We start from the raw sequence: 21,507 nt of genomic DNA, 5'->3' as shown, positions 1-21,507 counted from the left end.
TGTGAGTGTTGCATGTTGAGTTAATTACAGTGTGAAGTAATCTAAGTTTCTTGTTTTGATAGGGAATGTGGCAGAAAAACTGATAAACTCTAGACAGGAGGTAAACTACAAATGTTTAAAAATGTAAAGATAAACACTAAAATACTTAGAATATGTAACTTCCAAACAAAGAGAAATTTTAAAGCTAAACTTGATCAAGTCAACAGAAGGCAAGAAAGAAGAAAACAAACTCAAGCATACATGCAAAGAAACAAGCAAAACCAATAATAAACTGCACATAAGATACTAGAAATAAGTATATTAATAATCACAAAATTTATACATGGATTAAATTCACCTGTTAAACAAACCTGTTACACAGGACAACACACAAAATCAAAATGAACAAATGGGAAAAACATCAGCAATAATCTGTTTAAAAGGGATGCACTTAAAACATAAGGACGCAGGAAAGTTAAAAGTAAATGGATGGAAAGGGATATATCAGGCATATGATAAAGAAAAGAAACTTAAGGTAGCTACAGTAATATCAATTAAATATATCCTCATGCCAAAATCATTGTAAGATTTTTTAAAAATTCATTAATATAATATAAAAGAAAATACCCTGGAAGAAATGTCAATTCTGAATAATATATACCTAACAGCAAAGCTACAAAAGAGCTGTGCAAAACATTGATGATTACAAAGAAAAGTTAACAAATTTACCATCATAAGGATTTTTAAAAAACGAATAAATAGATCAGAGAAATAAAATGGTTAAGAACACAAAAAAACTGAATGACAAAATTAACAATTTTAATCTTATGGGCATATACATCTGTACCCAAAAGTTAGAAAAAAAAAGTATTCTTTTCAAATAAACATAGAACATATAAAAACTAGCCTGTTACAAAATCACAAAGCAAATTTCAAAAAATGCCAAAAAAATCTGATACCAAATAGACCCAATCTACAGTAAACTGAAACCAGGAATAACTAACTAAACAAATAAATATAATACTATGAATATTAAAAGGGCATATCACTAAATAGTGGCCCATAGAAGAATTCTAACTTAAGTTGGAAAATATTTAGAATTGAACAGTAGAATGCTCTGTATCAAAACTTATGAAGGAAAAGAGAAGCACAAATAAACAATACTAGGAAAAGGGGGGCAAAATGACACTGTAACAGAGATGTTAAAACTAGGAAGAAGGTGGTCTGAACTACTTTATGGCAATACAATTGAAAACTCAGAGAAAATGGACAATTTTCACTGAAAAGACTATAACGTATTAAAACTCAGGAAGAAAGAGAAAATCCAACAGACCTATAATCATTAAAAATTTGAATCAATAGTACAAAATCTATCTGCAAAACAAAATAAAATAGAAGAAAACAAAACTTCACCCAGGCTAAGGTGATTTAAAAGTAAATTCTACCAATGACATAAGTTAACAGATAACTGTACTATAAACTATTCTAGAGCCAAAATGGGTAAGGGGAAAATATGGGTCCTCTGTTTATTTTATAAGGCTAAAATGACCTAAACCTAAAAATCAGAGAAGAACAATTTAAGGAAAAAAAATTATACTCCAGTCTGAGATATGACTAATGTCATGTATGAATGCCAGGTAACAATACTATATAAAATAGTAGTAGAGTCAACTAGGAATGTGTTAAAATACTGCAATATAACATCTTGATAAAGTCATATTTACTCAAAGAATGAATGATTTAACAATGGAAAAGCTGTCATTTATCAGATTAACTGATTAAAGGAAAAACAACCTAACATCATCTCAATGGATGCAGAAAAGTAATTTAGTTACAACCAGAATCATAACAAAAAAACTCTGGTAATCAGAAATGAGAAGGAATTTCATAATTTGATAAGATATATATACCAAAAGCTAACTGCAAACATTAAATTAATTTGAAGCTACAGAAACATTACTGCACCTATTTAACATTGTACTGAAGGTCATTAGACTCCATGGTAAGAAAAAAAAATAGCACATATAAAGATTGTGAAGAAACAAACCCAAAGTTTGTCATAATTTACGGATTACGTGATTTATTATATGAAAAATCTAGAAGAATCTATAAGCTATTTTAAACCGATAAAAAATTAGCAAGATTGCTAGATTCAGGATGAATATACAAAATCAATTCTAATCCTAAAGAAGAGCAACACGCTATTAAACTGCAAATTTAAACAAGTATCATTTATAATACAGGTAACATTAAAAAATCCGTAAGTCGTTTAGGAGCAAATCTAACTCATCTAGGTAATGGATTAATAGTAAACATCATGGAACTGTATTAACAGACATAAAACCTGAAACAATAAAAAGAAACACAACATTCATAGATGAGAAGATTCCATGTTATAGACATAAATGTTCCCAAAATTAAGCTAATTTCAAAGCAGGTCTTAAATACATAAGCCAGTGTTTATGAAGGATTGTTCACATGTATGTACATGTATGGATATAAACCAATATGCTAATTCTAACAATCACATAGAAAAATGAAGGGCCAAGAATAGCCAAGATAATTTTAGAGCAAGAAAAAGAATTATAGCAAACACTTCACCAACAGAAATTGACTTCTTAAGGTAAATTGATTCAGCTGGTATGGTTTTGACCGAGATATAACAGAAAAAGTAAGTTGAAACTTAATTTGAAAGTCACAAACTTGGGAAAAGCTCGTAGATTTGAGGCAGCTGTCCAAATAATAAATAATGACCCACACAAAGTCAACAATCATAACATTTCAGGACACTGGGAATAAATAAAACGTTCTAAAAGCTTCCAGATATAGAGAGAAAGGCTGTAATAAAAGGACTGAGACTCAGAATGGCGTCCGATGTCTTAACAGCAACACTGTAAGTTAAAAGACAACATAATGCCTTCTAAATTCTAAGAGGAAAATAGTTTCAAATCTAGAATACTATGTCCAGACAAACTATCAATACAATATGAAGGCATTTTTCAGACATGGAAGATTATGAAATATTTACTTCCAATGGAACCTTCCTCAGGCAGCTATCACCACATAGGATCCAGGAAACAGAGTCCGATACTAGAGAACAACATAAATTCCATGAAGACAATGAAAGGTAGTCCTAGGATAGTACCTATGCAGTAGGTCTCTAGAACAAACAGTCCAGATTAGGAGAATGCAAGACTCCAGTATGAATATCTCCATGGGAAAAAAAGGAACTGCTAAATTCCTTTTATTAAGTAATTCAACATGGTGGAGAGTTTGAGGATAAATTGGTGACAATTACACGGGAAATTAAGCAGAGCAAAGTGGTCACTTACACCAGGAAGAATAAAAAGGTTCTGAAGAAAAGAAATGCAATTTTAAAAAACTATGACACGACGATGAGTATTTGTATTGTCATAATAAAATACCAAACAGGATTTAACGAGGGATTGTGTGATAATTACATTGGGAGGATAGAGAGGATGTGTACTGGATGGGCAAGAGCAGAGCAAAAGACCTGAATCCTCATCTACCATGGTAGGATAGTATGAGTTAGTATTTAAAAATAAATAATCAAGAGACAGCAGCACAAATATGGTTATGGGAAATATGTAAGTAAATGAAATGCTCAAAGCACCACTGAACTTGCGTGGGTGATAGAGCAAGACCCTGCCTCAAAAAATAAGACAATAAAATCTAAAAATTAATTTAAAAATCTGAAATAAAATAAAGCTTCTTCATTATAGTGTTTTTTTATTTTTATTTATTTTTATTATTTATTTATTTATTTTTTTGGAGTCAGGATCTTGCTGCCACCCAGGCTGGAATGCAATGGCACCATCACAGTCACTGCAGCCTTGACCAGGTCCCAAGCTCAAGCGATCCTCCCATCTCAACCTCCTGAGTAACTGGGACTATAGGTGCATGCCACCATGCCTAACTAATTTTTTATATTTTTTTGTAGAGATGAGGTCTTGCTATGTTGCTCAGGCTGGTCTCAAACTCCTGGGCTCAAGCAATCCTCCTGCCTTGGCCTCCCAAAGTCTCAAAGACTTTGAGAGGCCTGCCATAGGCCTCTCAAAGACTTTGAGAGGCCTGCCATAGGCCTCTCAAAGCCTATGGTTTTGAAAATGGAAGTCCAACTTGATATTATGTCCAAGAAAACCATTTTGAGTTCATCAATAAGTATGCTAGAAACAAAACATAAAATATTATCCTATTGTCCAGAAAAATCAGAATGAATGACTGGGAGGACACACCAGACTCTCAAGAACAAATATAATTGGAGGAAACTCAGAGACAGAAATATTACTCATGCATTCTGGAATTTGCTTTTCGAATGCATTCAAAAGGAATTTAGAGAGGCAAACATCAGACTACAGGGACTCTATCTCCAACTTTGAGTCCATCGGGCTTGTAATATGCAGGACTGGAGACTCACTAGCTCTCTCCGTGGAGTTATTTTTCCCTGCAGCTCTATCCTCTCTGGAATGGTGGCCCCAAATTCCAGATGCTAAAGCCTCCCTGATTTCAATCTCTGTTTTCTCAACTCAGTAACACCACCATGCTATTTCCCTCTTCCAATGTCATACCTGGCACTACCCACTTCTCATTTTATATTTCCTATATACAGTTATCCTAGAGCAGTATAATTCCATATACATATCTTCCATTGTTTATGTGACTATTGTCATATCCTTTACTTCTACATGTCATAAACCCACATTACAAATAATTACACATTACATTATTTTTGCTTTTAACAGGTACCTTTTATGTAAATTAAATAAGACAGTATAGACATTTTATTTACCCACTTATTTACTGCATATGATATTTTTATGCTATAAATCCAAATGTCCAAACAGTATCATTTCCTTTGACATGGAGGACATTCTTTAGCATTCAGGCCTGCTAGAGATTAATTTTTCTCATCTTCCATTTATCTGAAAATGTCTAATTCACTCTCATTTTTGAGGGATATTTTTCTTAATACAGAAACCTCAGTTTACACATTTTTTTCCTTCAGCACTTTAAAGACATCACTCCATGATTTCTCATGACAGGTCAGTAGTCCTTACCATTTCTCCTCTGTATGTAATATGTCTTTCCTTCTGGCTGCTTTTAAATGTTTTAATCTTTAGTTTTCGGCACTTTAACCACATCTGACATGGCTAGATGTGGTTCTCTTTATAGGTTTGAGATATGGTAAAATTCTTAGATCTGAGTTTTTCATCACATTTGGGAAGGTTGAGCCATTACTTACACATTTTTTTCCCCCACATCTCACTCTTTTCTTCTATATGGATCCTTAAGCCTCTATTTATTTGGTCTCAATATTTTTCTCTGTTTTTCACATTGGCTCATCTCTACTCATCTGTCTTCAAGTTCACTGGCTGTTTCTTCTCCTATCTCTACTCCACTTTTAACCTCATCCAGTGAATTTTAAATTTCAGTTACTGTACTTTCTAATCGTAAAATGTCCATTTGATTCATTTTTCTGCTGAAATTCCTTATTTGTGTAATCTTTAAGGCTACATTTTCCTTTGTTTTCTTAAATATTTTTATAACTTTTTTTTTTTTTCTTTTTTGAGACGCAGTCTCATCCTGTTGCCCAGGCTGGAGTGCAATGGCACCATCTTGGCTCACTGCAACCTCCACCTCCTGGGTTCAAGCGATTCTCCTGCCTCAGCCTCCTGAGTGAGTAGCTGGGATTACAGGCATGTGCCACCATGCCTGGCTAATTTTGTATTTTTAGTATAGACAAGTTTTCACTGTGTTGGCCAGGCGGTCTCAAACTCCTGACCTCAGGTGATCCACCCTCTTTGGCCTCCCAAAGTGCTGGGATTACAGGCGTGAGCCACTGTGACCGACCTATGATCACTTCTTTAATTCTCTGTCTGCTAAGTCCAACATGTGTGCCAGCCAGGCCTCTACTGACTGCTTTTATCTGACTCTGTATCACTATCCACATCCCCATTTTTGTTTGGTTCAGTGATTTTTTTTTTTGAATCCTTGTCATTGTGAATAAGATGTTATAGAGAGTATTGATTCTATTATCTTCTTATGAAGAAAAACAATTCTTATGTAAGCACATAAAAAAATTACTGACTGATCTCCTTGACCACGAGTTAGCTTACAGATACACTCTTTGATTGTAGGTTCATACAAAAATCTAAGATTTGTCATAAGCCCCTCTACTTGGAAGGAAGACTTCCAAACTCTATGGATCTAATCAGGGCTTGGACTTAGGTTGTTAGAGAGTAGGTCTTAGGTGATACAAAGGTGTTAGCTGGCTCTCCAGGGATGAAAATTCAATTTCCCCTAGCACTGTTTCCCGCCTGGGAGATCTGCTTGATCATTAGTATTCTGGTCTGTTTTCAAATGCTATCATCTGCTATTGTCAAGCCTCATATGGTCTTGTGGTACAATGCACAGCCCAACCTTCATGAGGCACTTTATGCCCTCTCTCTGCACAATTCCCTCCTCTCCAATGCCAAGCCCTGCATATTCCAGCTGCTGCAGGTAGTCCAGCTCTGCTTTCACTCTAGCTTTCTGCATCAGAGTCAGGAACTGCCCCAGTCTTTGCACAATCGTGAGGAATACCTCACGAGTTCATTTATGTCAGGGATAATAGTATTATGCTGCCTGTTGTCCACTGCTGGAAAACAGTAGCTTCAACTACTGTATCCAGTTTTACAGTTCCTTACAGCGGGAGTGCTAATTTGGTACCAATTTAATCCCTCTATCATGGCCAGAGACAGAGGTCACATAATTCTTTTTAACGAAGTTATCACTGTAGGACAAATTTTCCAAAGTTGGCCGGGCACGGTGGCTCACGCCTGTAATCCCAGCACTTTGGGAGGCCGAGGTGGGCAGATAACCTGAGGTCAGGAGTTTGAGACCAGCCTGACCAACATGGTGAAACCCCATCTCTACAAAAAATACAAAAATTAGCCAGGCGTGGTGGTGCTTGCCTGTATCCCAACTACTTGGGAGGCTGAGGCAGAAGAATCACTTGAACTCAGGAGGCGGAGGTTGCAGTGAGCTAAGATGGCGCCTCTGCACTCCAGCCTAGGCAACAGAGGCTTTGTCTAAAAAAAAAATAATAAAATTTTTCCAAAGTTAAAATTACTGGTCTAGAGTAATGTGACATTTTCATGGCTTTTGGAATGTATTATACTAAACTGTCCTCCAAAAAGTTTCTGTCAATTAAACTGATATATTTTTGGACCTCTCCTATATGGCCAGAAAAAAATGAAGTTAAAAAAAAAAAAAACAGAATAAAACTGTGGCATATAAACTTTTTTTTCCTTTAAAACAGAGACAGAGTATCACTATGTTGCTTAAGCTGGTCTCAAACTCCTGGACTCAAGTGATCCTCTTGCCTCAGCCTCCCAAAGTGTTGGGATTACAAGCATGAGCCACCATGCCCAGCCTTTTTTTTCTGGGTGGCAGTGGGGGAGTGAGGGGGTGGGAGACAGGACTTCACTGTTGCCCAGGCTGGAGTGCAGTGGTGCAATCTTGGCTCACTGCAACCTCTGCCTCCCATGCTCAGGAGATCCTCCCACCTCAGACTCCTCAGTAGCTGGGACTACAGGCACGCACCACCATGCCCAGCTATCAAGTAAACAAAAAAAACCAATTGATGGGTTTAGGGTTAGCAAAAGTTAAGCAAATGGGAACATGAAACTAAATCAACTTGTGAACTTTCTGAAAAAGGGATTCATTTGTTGAACACTATCCCTTAGAATAACTAAGCAATTTAGGAAAGAAAGACAAAAAAGTAAAAGTGCGGGCAAAGCTGCGTTTTCTTTTTCTATGTGAGACTTAGTTCTTTTACCCCCGGTGAACTTTGAAATATCTAAAGTACAACAGAAGTCACCAACTAAAGAAGGAGCAAACAAGGGTCTCATAAAGGGTATATTTTATCAATCTTAAGATCACTGATATAAGCAGCTGAAATGGCTTGTGACTTTTTAGACAACCCCACTGTAAGTATGCCCAAATGCCTTTGTGGAAGGAGGTGGCGCATAGATAGACAAATGGATGGATGGATGGGTAGATAGTATAAATAGATGGTTTCTAAAACAGATATATCAGACAAATAGCAAGGGAAATGTCTGTGAACAAAATAATTTAGGATTTATCTTTATTTACCGTTCCATCTTCCATCAGCTTCAGACAAGAACCAAAATCTGCTAACCGAATATGTCCATTCATATCCATCAGTATATTGTCAGGTTTAATGTCTCTGAAAAAATAAATAAATTCAATTTTTAGTGGAAAAATAAACAACTCATTGTTTGGTAAGATATTCTTTTTGTCAGAAAAAAATCTCAACTTATTTTAAAAGTAATATTCTAAGAAAATCTATTTAATTACTTTATTAATTCAAATCCTGGTTCTGATTCATATTAAAACTTTCTCAAACACATGTAATTTCAGTATTCTTCTAGAGATAAAAAGTAGTGTGGTAATTTTCATTCTGGTTAAATTAATCTCACTATCTTTCCTTTTGATTTACACAGATTCCAATGTGACTATGGTAGACCTACTTTCTGCATACAGAAGAGTCAACATTACCTGATAACCACAAAAAATACTATCCTCTAGCCCATGAAACTGGACAGGGAAAAATATACTTTCTAGACCTTAAGATAACTGCAGATAGATAAAGTCTCAATTACTGCAGGTCATGACAACACAAAGAAATTGCTTCATAAAGTTGATTTTACAGAAGAACTAAAACAACTGCCTAATAGATTGTCTATATTATTTAAAGCTTTCATTGTCTTTGGATGTTAAGTCAATGGTGTGTAAGATATCCAAATCTAAACTATATCATATACCAGCTTTTGTATTTGTTTTTGCATGTGAATGCAAACCTTAGAAAAATAATCATATATAAAATGGTTCTGTAAAGAAGATTCTCAAGGACTTAACAACATTAAGTTTCTAATCATAGTAAAGGTTGTAATTGTGAATAACTAAGAGATTATACCCACCCAACTCACTCTACTTTTAGAGGGAGAAAAAGAATCTCTGGAGAACCTATATATTTTTTTAAAAATTACATTGCCATGTAAATTACAGGAATATGGGAGGGCTACTTTAACCTGAATAATGCCATTTAAGATCTCTATGCTTCAGTTTTACCACCCATAATAAGGGTAAAATATTATAACAGTATTACTTTGATTACTGAAGCAATTTCTCTGAGTGTGTTGTATATCACAAGTTAGTAAATTATGGCCCACGGCCAAATCTGGTTTGCTGCCTGTTTTTGTAAATAAAGTTTTATTGAAACACAGCCATGCCCATTCATTTAGGTATTGCCTATGTCTGCTTTCACACTACAAAGGCAAAGTGAGTAGTTGTGACACAGACCACATGGCCTACAAAGCCTAACATATTTACTCTCAGGCTGTTTATAGAAAAAGTTTTCAAACCCCTATTGTAGATGACAGATGGTTGCTAAAGAGAGACAGGGTGATTGAAAACAACAATCTGTATAGGGTATTAGCTTTATAATCCTCAACATTTGACTGTATTCTAACCTGTTGAAAAAGATCTGCTGTAGGGGAAACATCAAAGAAGTACAGTTTAGTTCTGGAAGGAAGTTTAGCAATTACTAAGATCATTTTTAGATGAGGAAAAAATATTTTATTCTTTATCTTAAAAATTAAGCTATACAGTCACTACGAATTACTTCTACTGGTATAGTACTTCTTAGATTGTAAAGGAGATTAAAGGAACTGCAAAGACAGGATTTATATGCATCAATAATATCTTTGCTTATTTTATAGACAGTAAGTATAAACTATATACATATACATAAAGCATATTATGTGAATATATTTTATTCATAATACTATATAAATTAATAAAATAGAAAATACTAAAAATTAACAAGACATTACAGATAGTACTGAAAAACATAAGTATTCTATTACCATTCCTGATCTCATCCTCTCCCTCCACTACCCAGACACAGCTACTATCCTAAATTTGGTGTTTACTGTATCCATGCATATTTTATACTATTATGCCTATATACAACATCACAAAACTATGTACTTTTAAAAATGTCTTTATAAATGACACCAAACTGTGCATTGCCTTTTGCAACTTGGTTTATTCAAATATTATGCTTCATCAGCTGGGTGTGATAGTTCATGCCTATAATCCCAGCACTTTGGGAGGCCAAAGGAGGCCGAGGAGGGAGGATTACTTGAGCCCAGGAGTTTAAGAACAGCCTGTGCAACACAGTGAGACCCTTTCTCTACAAAAAATAAAAATGAAAAATTAGCTGGGCAGGATGGCACATGCTTGCGATCCCAGCTATTTGAGAGGCTGAAGTGAGAAGATCACCTGAGCCTGGGAGGTCAAGGCTGCAGTGAGCCGTGACTGTGTCACTACACTCCAGCCTGGGTGATGGAATGAGAAACTGTCTCCAAAAGAAAAAAATAAAATAAAATAAATAAATATATATATATATATGTGTGTGTGTATGTTTCCAAACATATATATGTGTGTGTATGTGTGTGTATGTTTCCAAACATATGTGTGTGTTTCCAAACATATATATGTTTCCAAACGTGTGTGTGTGTTTCCAAACGTGTGTGTGTTTCCAAACATGTTTCCAAACATGTGTATGTTTCCAAACATATATGTGCGCGCATGTTTCCAAACATATGTTTCCAAACATATGTGTGTGTGTTTCCAAACATAAATATGTGTGTATATGTTTCCAAACATGTGTGTTTCCAAACATATATGTGTGTGTGTTTCCAAACATATGTGTGTGTATGTTTCCAAACATATATGTGTGTATGTTTCCAAACATATATATGTGTGTGTATATATGTTTCTAAAACATCTATTTTGGAACATATTGTTTTAATTCATTAATTTTAATTAATTTTAATTATATACATATCAAAATTTATCAATTCTCCTGATAACGGAATTTCGATTGTTGCCCATTTTTATTTTGTTAAAACACAGAATGCTGGATGAATATTTTAATAAATGTCTTCTAGTACTCATATTTGAATGCTTCTCCAGACTATAGATGTAGAAGTGAAATTTCTGAGATGAAAGATATGGACATCTTCAACTTTGCTAGCATGATTACGAATACAGTTGAGAATCTTTTTCATATTATCACTGGTATCATTGGTCATTTTACATTCCTCTTCTATAAAATGCCTGTTAATATCCCTTGCCGTTTTAAAAATTGTGTGTGCACTGTTTTTTGTTTAATCTTCAGGGATTCTATTTACTCGAACTTAGTTCTTCATTATGTGTTACAAATCCCTTCTCCCTGCATGTGGGCTTGTTTTTCCATTGTTTTTAATGTCCTTCTTATTTGTAAAAAAAAATATATATATATATATATATAAAATACTAATGTAGTCTTATAATTTATACTATGATTTCTGTCTTCCCAGACATCATAAGGATGGTGTCCTAATTTTCTCTTGTGTAAGTTTTAAAGTTATGCTTTTCCAGTTTTTAAATCTACCGGGGATTAATTTTTGTGTGTAGTGTGAGATAAAGGGCAGTTACATTTCTTTCTACCCCAGCACCATTTACTGAATGATATCCTTTCACCACTATTATCTAATACCACATAGGTCATAAATTTAGTGGGTTTGTTTCAGGACTCTCAAGAAGAGCAAAAATATTACTGTATTACTCTATTTTTTTTCAGTTGACAATCTTTACAGTGAAAGGGAGCCTATTAATAATTGCCATGATAACAGGCATAAACTGGAACTCTCCCACACAAGCCAAGATGAATGGCCACCCTATCCATATGCCTCTACCTGCACCAATACCACAGTGTCTTAATTATAAAATAATGAGCTTCCTATCGGCAGAGCATTTTTAATTGCCATTACTCTTCTAGATCAATGCTGCAATTAGCTTAATATGTTCTATAATACATATTGAAATTTTTATGGGAATCATGATTTTATAGATTAATCTGAAGAGAACTGACATCTTTGCAATATGACACTTCCCATCTGTATATACACTAAACCTATGTCTTCTTTTATATTCTTCAGTTATGAATTATTTTCCACAGAGAACTTACATATCTCATCTATAGGCAACATAGTGAGACTCTGTCTCTATAAAAAAAAATATTAAATCTTAGGCATTGTGGTGCATGCCTGTGGTCCCAGCTACTCAGGAGGCTACTCAGGAGGCTGAGGTGGAAGGATCACTTGAGCCCAGGAGTTCAAAGCTGTTGTGAGCCATGATCATGCCACTGCACTTCAGCCTAGGTGAGAGCAAGACTCCTATCTCTTTTCAAGTGCGTGCGCATGAGCGCACACACACATGCACGCACACACAAATGCACACACACACACCCCTAACTAAATTTTTAAAAATTCAGACTCTGGAAACCAGATCCTAGTTTCAAAACATTCAGTAAACTCTCAATAAATCACTAAAATGCAAAGGGCTCAACATTACTCTTATCACTACACATTTTCTTCCAAATCAATACATAGTCTTCTTGTATAAATAATCTTATGTTATATATTAGCAGCTGAGAGAAAGACAGGTTTTAGGAAATAAAATTTCAGGATCCCATAAGCGTGTTGGGGGTAGAGTGAGGGTTGGGATAAGAATGTAACAACTGACAAAGTAAAACAATTCAATAAGCATTAATTAAACATTTACAGCATGCAACAGCACTGAATTAAATGCAATAAGCATTAATTAAACATTTACAGCATGCAACAGCACTGAATTAAATGCAATACTATGCACTATAGGAGTACATAAAAGTAGAAAACAGAAATCCTTCTTATTCCCTCATCACCCCAAAAATATTTATGGGAGTAAACATGTTTATCTCTGCTCCCTCCAGAGCTACAGTAAAATGACAATACAAGAATTAAAAGGTAGAAACCCATAAGTGAATGTAAGAAAAGACAATGGAAGATGATGGGTGTCAACACAATTTTCAAAGATGGAGAACATACATATGATAAATAATGCAGAGCCAAGGAAGCTGAATTATAACTGCCTACAAGGTTGGGAGAAAGGAACTAAATTGACTTGATACATGATTTGATGTACTTGAATACTTGAAAATGTACTGTTAGGCATTTGGTACACATAAAAGGAAATTTTAAGAGTACTGACAAACAACTGAAAACAAATTTGAGCCTATTATTAATTATAGGAAAAATAGTTAGATAAGAAAGGAAAAAATTACAGTATATTTCTTGGCTCAGCAATAAACAATATTTACAAAGTCTCAAAAATGCAACCATTATCTACCAAGAAGATCAAAAATAGTGATAAAAGTATAGTGAGAGAATGCAGGGAGGAAAACTAGAAAGAGGAATACAAACAGCTAAATCCTCCACTAGCATAGAAGGCAGGCAATAGAAGTCTTTACAAACTGTCCAAAATTCGCAAATCTAGAAACATCAACATATCAGGACATGAGAGATATGGGGCTAAATAACTTTTAAAAAATAGAATTGAATATAGCTGCCACTAGGGAGCAGGCATAAGAGGTATGCTGGAGAGACTACTTTTCAATATAACCTTTTTTTGTATTAGTTTTTTCTTTACTGTATTAAGTATTATTTGATTAAAATTAATTAAAAACCAAAAATACATGTGTAAATGTCTGAATCATTTAATCAAAGAATATGAAAATGTTTTCACTAAGCCACTAAGATCATCTGCAGTCCGCAATATATTTTAGTCCAAACAGTTAATGGTTATCAGTATCACAGATAAGCACCATGATGTTAAAATGACAATATTAATTCGTCTCTGTTTATCCAACAATGAGTACAATTACACATTTAATAAAGTATGTAGCCTACTGACTCACTCCACATCCTTACTCATTTTATTCCATGGCTGAAGTCTCTGTTCTTAAAATGGTCACTATTTGGGCAGACGGAAACTCTCCTAACCTTCGAAATAACGAGGCCTCAGGAGGGTGGGCTATTTCTTCTCCCTAGTCATCTGTTGTGTTTGAAAATATTTAAGTTTTATTTTTGTTTTGGGGGTGAGGCAATATAATAGATAATGCTGGTATGAGGCAGAATTTGAAGGATTCATAGGGTAAAAGAGAAAATGGCTTTTCCATCTAGCTGGCCTGAATATTTCACTAAATTACCAGGTGAAAGTAAGGCGTAAAACTTACATAAATTCACATACTTTATCACCTCGAGCAAAAGAAAACATTTGACCAAGACTATAGCTTGGCCTTCTGTGGTTTCCTTTTTCCTTCAGACTTACCTATTATTTTCATTTAAATCTAAATTTATAGTAGTCATAAGAAAAATGTTTGGGGCAAAGTATTATGTGAACTAAGCTGAACTTATACAAGGACCACCCTGGTTCTTTTTGTACTCTAAAGTGTAAACAAAGTGAGGAGAAGCCACACATTCCAATTCCCATTAGTGCTCACTAGGGGCGGGAGTGGGGGTGCCTCAATGCCTCTGCTGACCAACATCTATCAACTGAGTAAAGAAGGCTCTTAATTACTTCATAAGGATGTTCTCAATAGGCAGTAAAACAAGCATAGATACTTCATTCAAACTTGGGGGAGGGGGGCTCAAGAGAGGAGGAATAGCAAGAGCTCTCTAGTGTCACCTGAATAGAAAGAAGGTTACACTTAATTGACAGTACCCACAAACCCAAAAGGTTCCAACATCTTGAAGAAGTAGGATCAAAGAAAAGTAGGTAGATAAACATCTACCTATTCTCTGTACAAATAATTTGATCACTGAGCTAAGATTTTGGCATCTTACAATACTACATAAGAATAAAAACTAGAGGCCTCCTAGAAAATGTTTTGCATTCCATATTTGGTAAAATCTTTTTAAATAATGAAGGTCATAAGTATAAAGTTACCTATGATTATACCTGCTCCAAGAAAATGCAAGTCCTCGTCCTTACATTACCACTGAAATGTATGATCAATTCTTAAAAGGAATTTGAGTGCTGAAAAGAAGTTGTCCAAAAGTTTTTTTTTGGCTTTCCCTTTCCCTATTCATTATGCAGAAAATACTCTTTAAGATGACAAATGACCTTTTCACTGCCAAATCCAGTAGCATCTCTTTAGTTTGAATCCTGTAATGACTTCTCTATGACATCTGACACTGCTGGTTATTCTCCCAACTATACAACTTTCTTCTCTATTTTTTCTCCCAACTAAAATTAATGCTTCTCAGTTTCCTTTCCTGGTTCCTCTTTTCCCAGAAGCATAATTTCCATTCCCCTAATGCTGCCCTTTCTTAATATGCAGCTCTCTGCTCTCCTTTGTACCTCAATGATCTTTTCCTTGGAGGTACCTGTCATTTCTTAGATTTCAGGTTAGTTGGTTGCCCTATGACCTCAAATCTCTGATGAGTTCAAGACAATGTTATAATTTTTGCTTTAAGCAGTCATATGGTTTGTGAAGAAATTAGTAAGAATAAAAAATTTATAGTCTAGAATGTATATCTAGACATTTACAATTTTAAGTGCCTTGGATTCCTTTCTGCAGATCCAAGCTTTCATGTAGTATCATTTCCCTGCAGCCTAAAGAACTTCCTTTAGCATGTCTTACAGCGCAGGTCTTCTGGCAATAAATTCTTCTGTTCTTTTTTTTTTTTAGACGGAGTCTCACTCTGTCACCCAGGCTCAAGTGCAGTGGCATGATCTTGGCTCACTGAAACCTCCACCTCCTGGGTTCAAGCAATGCTCCTGCCCTCAGCCTCCTGAGTAGCTGGGATTACAGGTGCCCGCCACTAAGCCTGGCTAATTTTGTATTTTTAGTAGAGGCAGGGTTTCACCATGTTAGTCAGGCTGGTCTCAAACTCCTAACCTCAAGTGATCCGCCTGCCTCAGTGTCCCAAAGTGCAGGGATTAAAGGCATGAGCCATCACCCCTGGCCTCTTGTTCTTTTTGTTCTTCTTTTACTTAAAAATATCGTATCACATTTATTTTTGAAGGATATTTTCACTGGATATATAGAATTCTTGGTTAAGTCTCTCTTTTAGCTTCTTTATTTTCTAATGAGAATTCATCTCTTAATGGAATTCTAGTTCCCCCAAATGTAACTTGTCATTTTTTCCTTGCTGCTTCCAAAATTTGCTCTCTGTCTTTGGATTTCAATAGTTTCACTGTAATGAACCTTGACATGGCCTTTTTCATATTTATCTTCCCTGGTGTTTCTTTTTTTTTTTTTGAGGCAGAGTCTCGCTCTGTCGCCCAGGCTGGAGTGCAATGGTGCGATCTCCGCTCGCTGCAAGCTCCGCCTCCTGGGTTCACGCCATTCTCCTGCCTCAGCCTCCCGAGTAGCTGGGACTACAGGCGCCTGCCACCACGTCCGGCTAATTTTTTTTGTATTTTTAGTAGAGAAGGGGTTTCACCGTGTTAGCCAGGATGGTCTCGATCTCCTGACCTCGTGATCCATCCGCCTCGGCCTCCCAAAGTGCTAGGATTACAGGCGTGAGCCACTGCACTCGGCCCCCTGGTGTTTCTTGAGCATCTCAAATACATAAAATTATACCTTTCATCAAATTTGAGGCCATTATTTCTTCAGGTATTTTTTCTGGCCCATTCTCTTTCCTCTCCTTCTTGATCTCAAAGTACATGTACATAAAACCTTGAGATATTTTCTAACAGGTCCTTGGACTACTATTATTTTAATCTTTTCCTCTCTGTTACCTTCAATAACTTCTGGCTTATTTAACTTCAAGTCTTTACTTTGTCATCTCCACTAGGCTGTTAATTTTTTGCAGTGAAAATTTTCATTTCAGATTTTGTATTTTTCATTTCTAGAATTTCCATTTGATTTGTTTCTAGTTCTGTGCTGAGATTTCCTATCTTTTCATATATTGTGAACACATTTTATTTTCCTTTACTGAGAATAGTTGTAACAGCCACTTAAAAATCCTAGTCTGCTATTAATAATTTCTACATCTGGGTCATTTCAGGGATACTCTTTTCTCTTGTAAAGGAGTTACGTACTCCTTTTTCTTTATACATTGGGTAATTCTGAATGTTCCCTGAACATAATAAATGCTAAATTTCTGAAACTCTGGATTCTTTAATTTTTCTCCAGTTAGCATTTTTTTCTTTCTTTTTTTAATCAGCTGATTAAACACATTTAAACTGCAAACTGTTTCTTGGGAAGAAGTTTCTTATCTTTTGTCTTTAGCTGAGCAGCTCTGAGTGAAGCTATCACTTAGGGGTCATGCGAGCTGTCAGTAGACAGATTTTGGATCCCCTCTCTAACAAACATAGTTTCCCCAAATTCAGCTTTCACAGGCCATAGAGACCAGAGTTCTTCTACTTATCTTCTTGTTATCTTCTCCCATGCCACAATGTACACCATGCCATTTTCACCCAGCCCCAGGCTGAGAGCTGCAAAACATGAGATGTCATTTCATATACCTCCATCTTCTTTGAGGATGTATTCCCAATCAGGTTCTCCCCGCTTCTGTTCACTCTTTAGTGCCTTTAGGATAATGGTCTTTGTGCTATGCTCAGATTTTTAGTTGCTTCTGTGACGGCCTTAGCCCAGAAGGACCTCATTCAGTCACTAGCCCTCCTCATACATTTGCACCATTATTAATTTGAATTTTCTAAAAGACGTAGCCAATCCTATTTCTAATTAAGGCACCCTGAACTTTTAAGTTTTATGAATACAGAAAACCATATTTTTCAAACATGGCCTCAATAATATCTCTCACTCCACATTTTCATCTAGAACCTTGCCACTCACCCATCAAGAAGATTGTCCCTTCAGCTTGAACCTGGATGGACTCTTGTGACTGTCTCAATCAATACAGTATGATAGAACTTAGGCTGGCTATGACATCCAAGGCTAGGTCATTAAAATGTCATGCAATTCTGCTTTGTTCTCTAGAGACACTTGCTCTTGGAACATACTTATCATGTTGTTAAGAAAGTCAAGCAGCCCACATGGGAAGAACAAAAACCCCATGCCCACAGCTCTGGCTGAACTCCCAACTGATGGGCAGCACCAATTGGCTAGCTATGTGTGTGAGCCATCTTGACAGTGATTCTTCCAACCACAGGTGAGCTACTGCAACTCATGCTGCATAGAGAAGATACAATTAGGTACTGCCTAGTCCTGCCCAAATTTCAGACTCATGAGCAAAAAAAAAAAGAAAAAAAAATTGTTGTTGTTTTATATTAGTCACTATAGTGTTTCAGGGTGTATGGTGGACAGAGATGTATTATCTTCTCCCTCAATGATGAGCTTTGCCCCAGATGTCAACAGATAGCTCCCCACTGCCAGGTTCCTTCAAAGTTACAGAGAGCCTCTTTAAACAACTGCCTGTGTTTCTTGGAGAACTTCATATGCGTTGAATGACTGATAAGGAAATAAGAAAGACCATGCCATTTCTACTAAACTAGCAACAATTCAGGTGACCACAGACGCTTCAGAACTCCTAGTAGGGCTGACTGAAGCTTTGGCCTCAGTGTAATCTGACTTCTCCTCCACCCAAACCTGCTTTCTCCAATTCCCTTCTACAGGTGTTAACCCCTAATAAATACCCTGCATGACACATTCTGTCTCAGTGCCTGCTTCTGGAGAACATAATGTGTTACACAGCAATTGTTAAGTGGAACAGTAGCCCAACAAATTCCATTTTCTGGAAGAAGCAGCAAAATAACATCTGGCATTCAAAACCACTCTGAGTCAGTGACATCTTGCAAATAACGTGGCAGCCAGACAACCAGATACTAAGAATTGTCAATAAAAGGAGTGAAAGGAAAGTTCAGGTAAAACATTATTTTCAACTTTGATAATTCATGAAAACTGAGAAATGTTTGGAAGAGATGAAATATCTATTACTGTAAAAACATTATTCAAGTTTTCCATAATTTGAATATTAGTCAAAACATGTACACTAATTAAAGTTTCTAAAATGAATAATTTTCCTTGTCCCTAAACAAAAGTAAGTAAGATTTGGGTTAAAAGTTTTATGATTTTAGTTTTAAAATAATAGTTTTAAAAACTTTAAAAGCATTCTATGCTGGGCACAATGGCTCACGCCTATAATCCCAGAACTTTGGGAGGCAAGGCCAGTGGAACACTTGAGTCCAGGAGTTTATGACCAGCGTGAGCAACCTCATCGCTACAAAAACTACAAAAATTAGCCAAGAATAGTGGTCCACGCCTGCGCTAGTGGTCCCAGCTACCCTAGAGGCTGAGGTCAGAGGATCACCTGTGCCCAGGAGGTTAAAGCTGTAGTGAGCCGTGATGATGCCACTACACTCTAGCCTGGGTGACAGAGCAAGATCCTGTCTCAAAAAAAAGCATTCTAAAACAACGATTACATTGAAAGGGCAACATTCTATGGGTGATTTTTTTTTTTAACTTCACTAGAACATCAGTACCAAAAGCATGATTATTACAAATATTACCCCCATAAGACCGAAATGCGGATACGACATTAGTTAATCTATATAGTTTCAATTCTGGCTGGACACTGAATTCAACTATAGAGGGTTATTTTAATGGCATGTACCTTGGCCCCAACCCAGACACCACTAATCAAAACATTGCACAGGGGATTGGTCCCTGACAACCACTAATTTAAGACAGGCATTTCTCTTCCCAGTAACATCACATTAATATCTCCCATTTGGTTCCTTTTTATCATTTATATAAGTTAGGGTAGTGGACTCTTCTAAAACAATACTTTTATTTTCTAATTTTCCTACTCCTCCTTTTTTATACTCATAAAAACAGCATACTGCATTATATTAAAATGAAACTGCTTTTTGAAATTGTCTCTTAATTTTGTCAAAGAAATATTACATCAGTAATAAAAGAAAGTCCACACTGGTAAAATTACATCACCAACAGCCTTTCTGTCAGTCAGAAATTAGAATTCTTTATGGAACATTAATTTGGGGTTCATCTTACATTTGAGAAAACAGTTATTCAAAAAATTCTGTCAGTAAACTTTTCTCAAACTAATCTTTTCCACCGGGTAGTGAAGCTATTATTTAAGAATTATGGGAATAAAAAACTAATGATTCTATAATTCCAGGTACTGCAAAATAATGGTGGTTATACAAATCCTAATCTTTCTCTGCATCTTTCCAAAAACCATCCAGATACAATCAACAAGGAGAACAAGTAAAACAACCCACATACCACATTTAAAATGTAATTCAAAGAAAGACTACTATGAAATTCAAATTATGTGTAATTATGAAAATAAACATTCAAATTCAGCAAATGAGAAAAAGAAGAGAAAAGCAGGGAGTAACGGGGCAATAAAATGCAGATTAAACCACTGCCCACTGTGACGGAAGGAAGAAGTCCTACCATGAGTAGGATAGATAGTATAGTTGGGGGAAACTGGGCGAAAGGTACATGGGACCTTTCTGCACTACCTTTGCAATTTCCTGTGATTCCAAACTTATTTCAAAATAAGGTTTTCTAAGCTAAAAAAAAATCATCTTGAGCAAATTTATAGAATTATTTTATGCTTCTCATTATCCTGTTATATATTAACATGTCTTTACACTAACGCTCTTTAACAAATACTTGTATGTAGATAAATAATATATCACTAAAAGAAAAACCTTCCAAAACTACAGTATAGCCAATAGCATCTGATCTCAGGAATACTCACTGGGAGATTCAGTTAAAGGCTCCTCAGGATCTAATCAAATGGCCAGCCTGAGGAATAACTACATTTAGCTACCTATCAAGTAACTTCTATGCTAAATAGTTCTGTACAAGTACAAATAGTGACAGATAAAAGGAGGAAACAAGTAATTACATTAGTACAAAAATATGAAAACGTATATAATGGCTTTATAGGATAGACCAGAAGTTTCGTTCAATTACCCTGCATTGGCTTCTCCAAATGACAGATACATTCAAACCGATACTATTGCTGTATCTGCCATATGAACATTACACTAAATGAAGATGTCCAAATATCATAGGAAAGCTTGCCTAAAGACCATGGAATTATCTGTATAGTGAAGGCCTAATCTTGCCCAAAGAGAGGTCTGGCTTTTATCCTCAGCTACTGGAAGATGATCGCTAGGCTCCTGGAATAGCACAACTGATAGGTGTGTCTTTGACTACTAGACAATCTACCAATGTAATTTATGATACATGTAATTTATTTGAGTCATACTATGTTTTGCCTCTGGAAAGGACTGGAGACTAAAGGTATCAGCCCAACATTTGGGAAGGGCTGGAGACTAAAGACAGTCACACAGGCAGTAAGTAATTGAGGCCACCCTAAAAAAACTATAAAAACCAAAGGCTTAGGTGGGCTTCCCTGGTTGGCAATACTCGGTAAGCACTATCATATATGTATGCTGGGCTGTCCTAATTCCACCAAGAAAGAATGATGTAAGCTCCACATGTGGTATTTTTTTTTTAACTCTACCCTATATATTAATACTTCTTCCTCTGGCTGATTTAAATCGGTATCCATGTAATAAAATCGGTATTCCATGTAATAAAATACAACTGTTAAGTAT

The 21,507-nt window shown here is 35.8% G+C and overlaps 1 protein-coding gene across 22 annotated transcripts in view; it reads right to left on the bottom strand.

Annotated features, from left to right (window-relative positions):
• The window catches only part of CDC42BPA (CDC42 binding protein kinase alpha), a 331,921-nt gene that overhangs the window by 165,676 nt on the left and 144,738 nt on the right, over positions 1-21,507 (bottom strand). For all 22 annotated transcript variants that reach the window (XM_034947986.3, XM_034948052.3, XM_034948013.3 and 19 more), the window contains exon 6: positions 8,137-8,230. In XM_034947986.3, the coding sequence (XP_034803877.2) occupies positions 8,137-8,230 (94 nt within the window). The remainder of the gene's footprint in view (positions 1-8,136; positions 8,231-21,507) is intronic.

This window comes from Pan paniscus, chromosome 1, assembly GCF_029289425.2.
Source record: "Pan paniscus chromosome 1, NHGRI_mPanPan1-v2.0_pri, whole genome shotgun sequence".
NCBI classification, from domain to species: Eukaryota; Metazoa; Chordata; class Mammalia; order Primates; family Hominidae; genus Pan; species Pan paniscus.
Note: the sequence above shows the minus strand (reverse complement) of the source record. Positions and strands in the feature narration are given on the sequence as shown.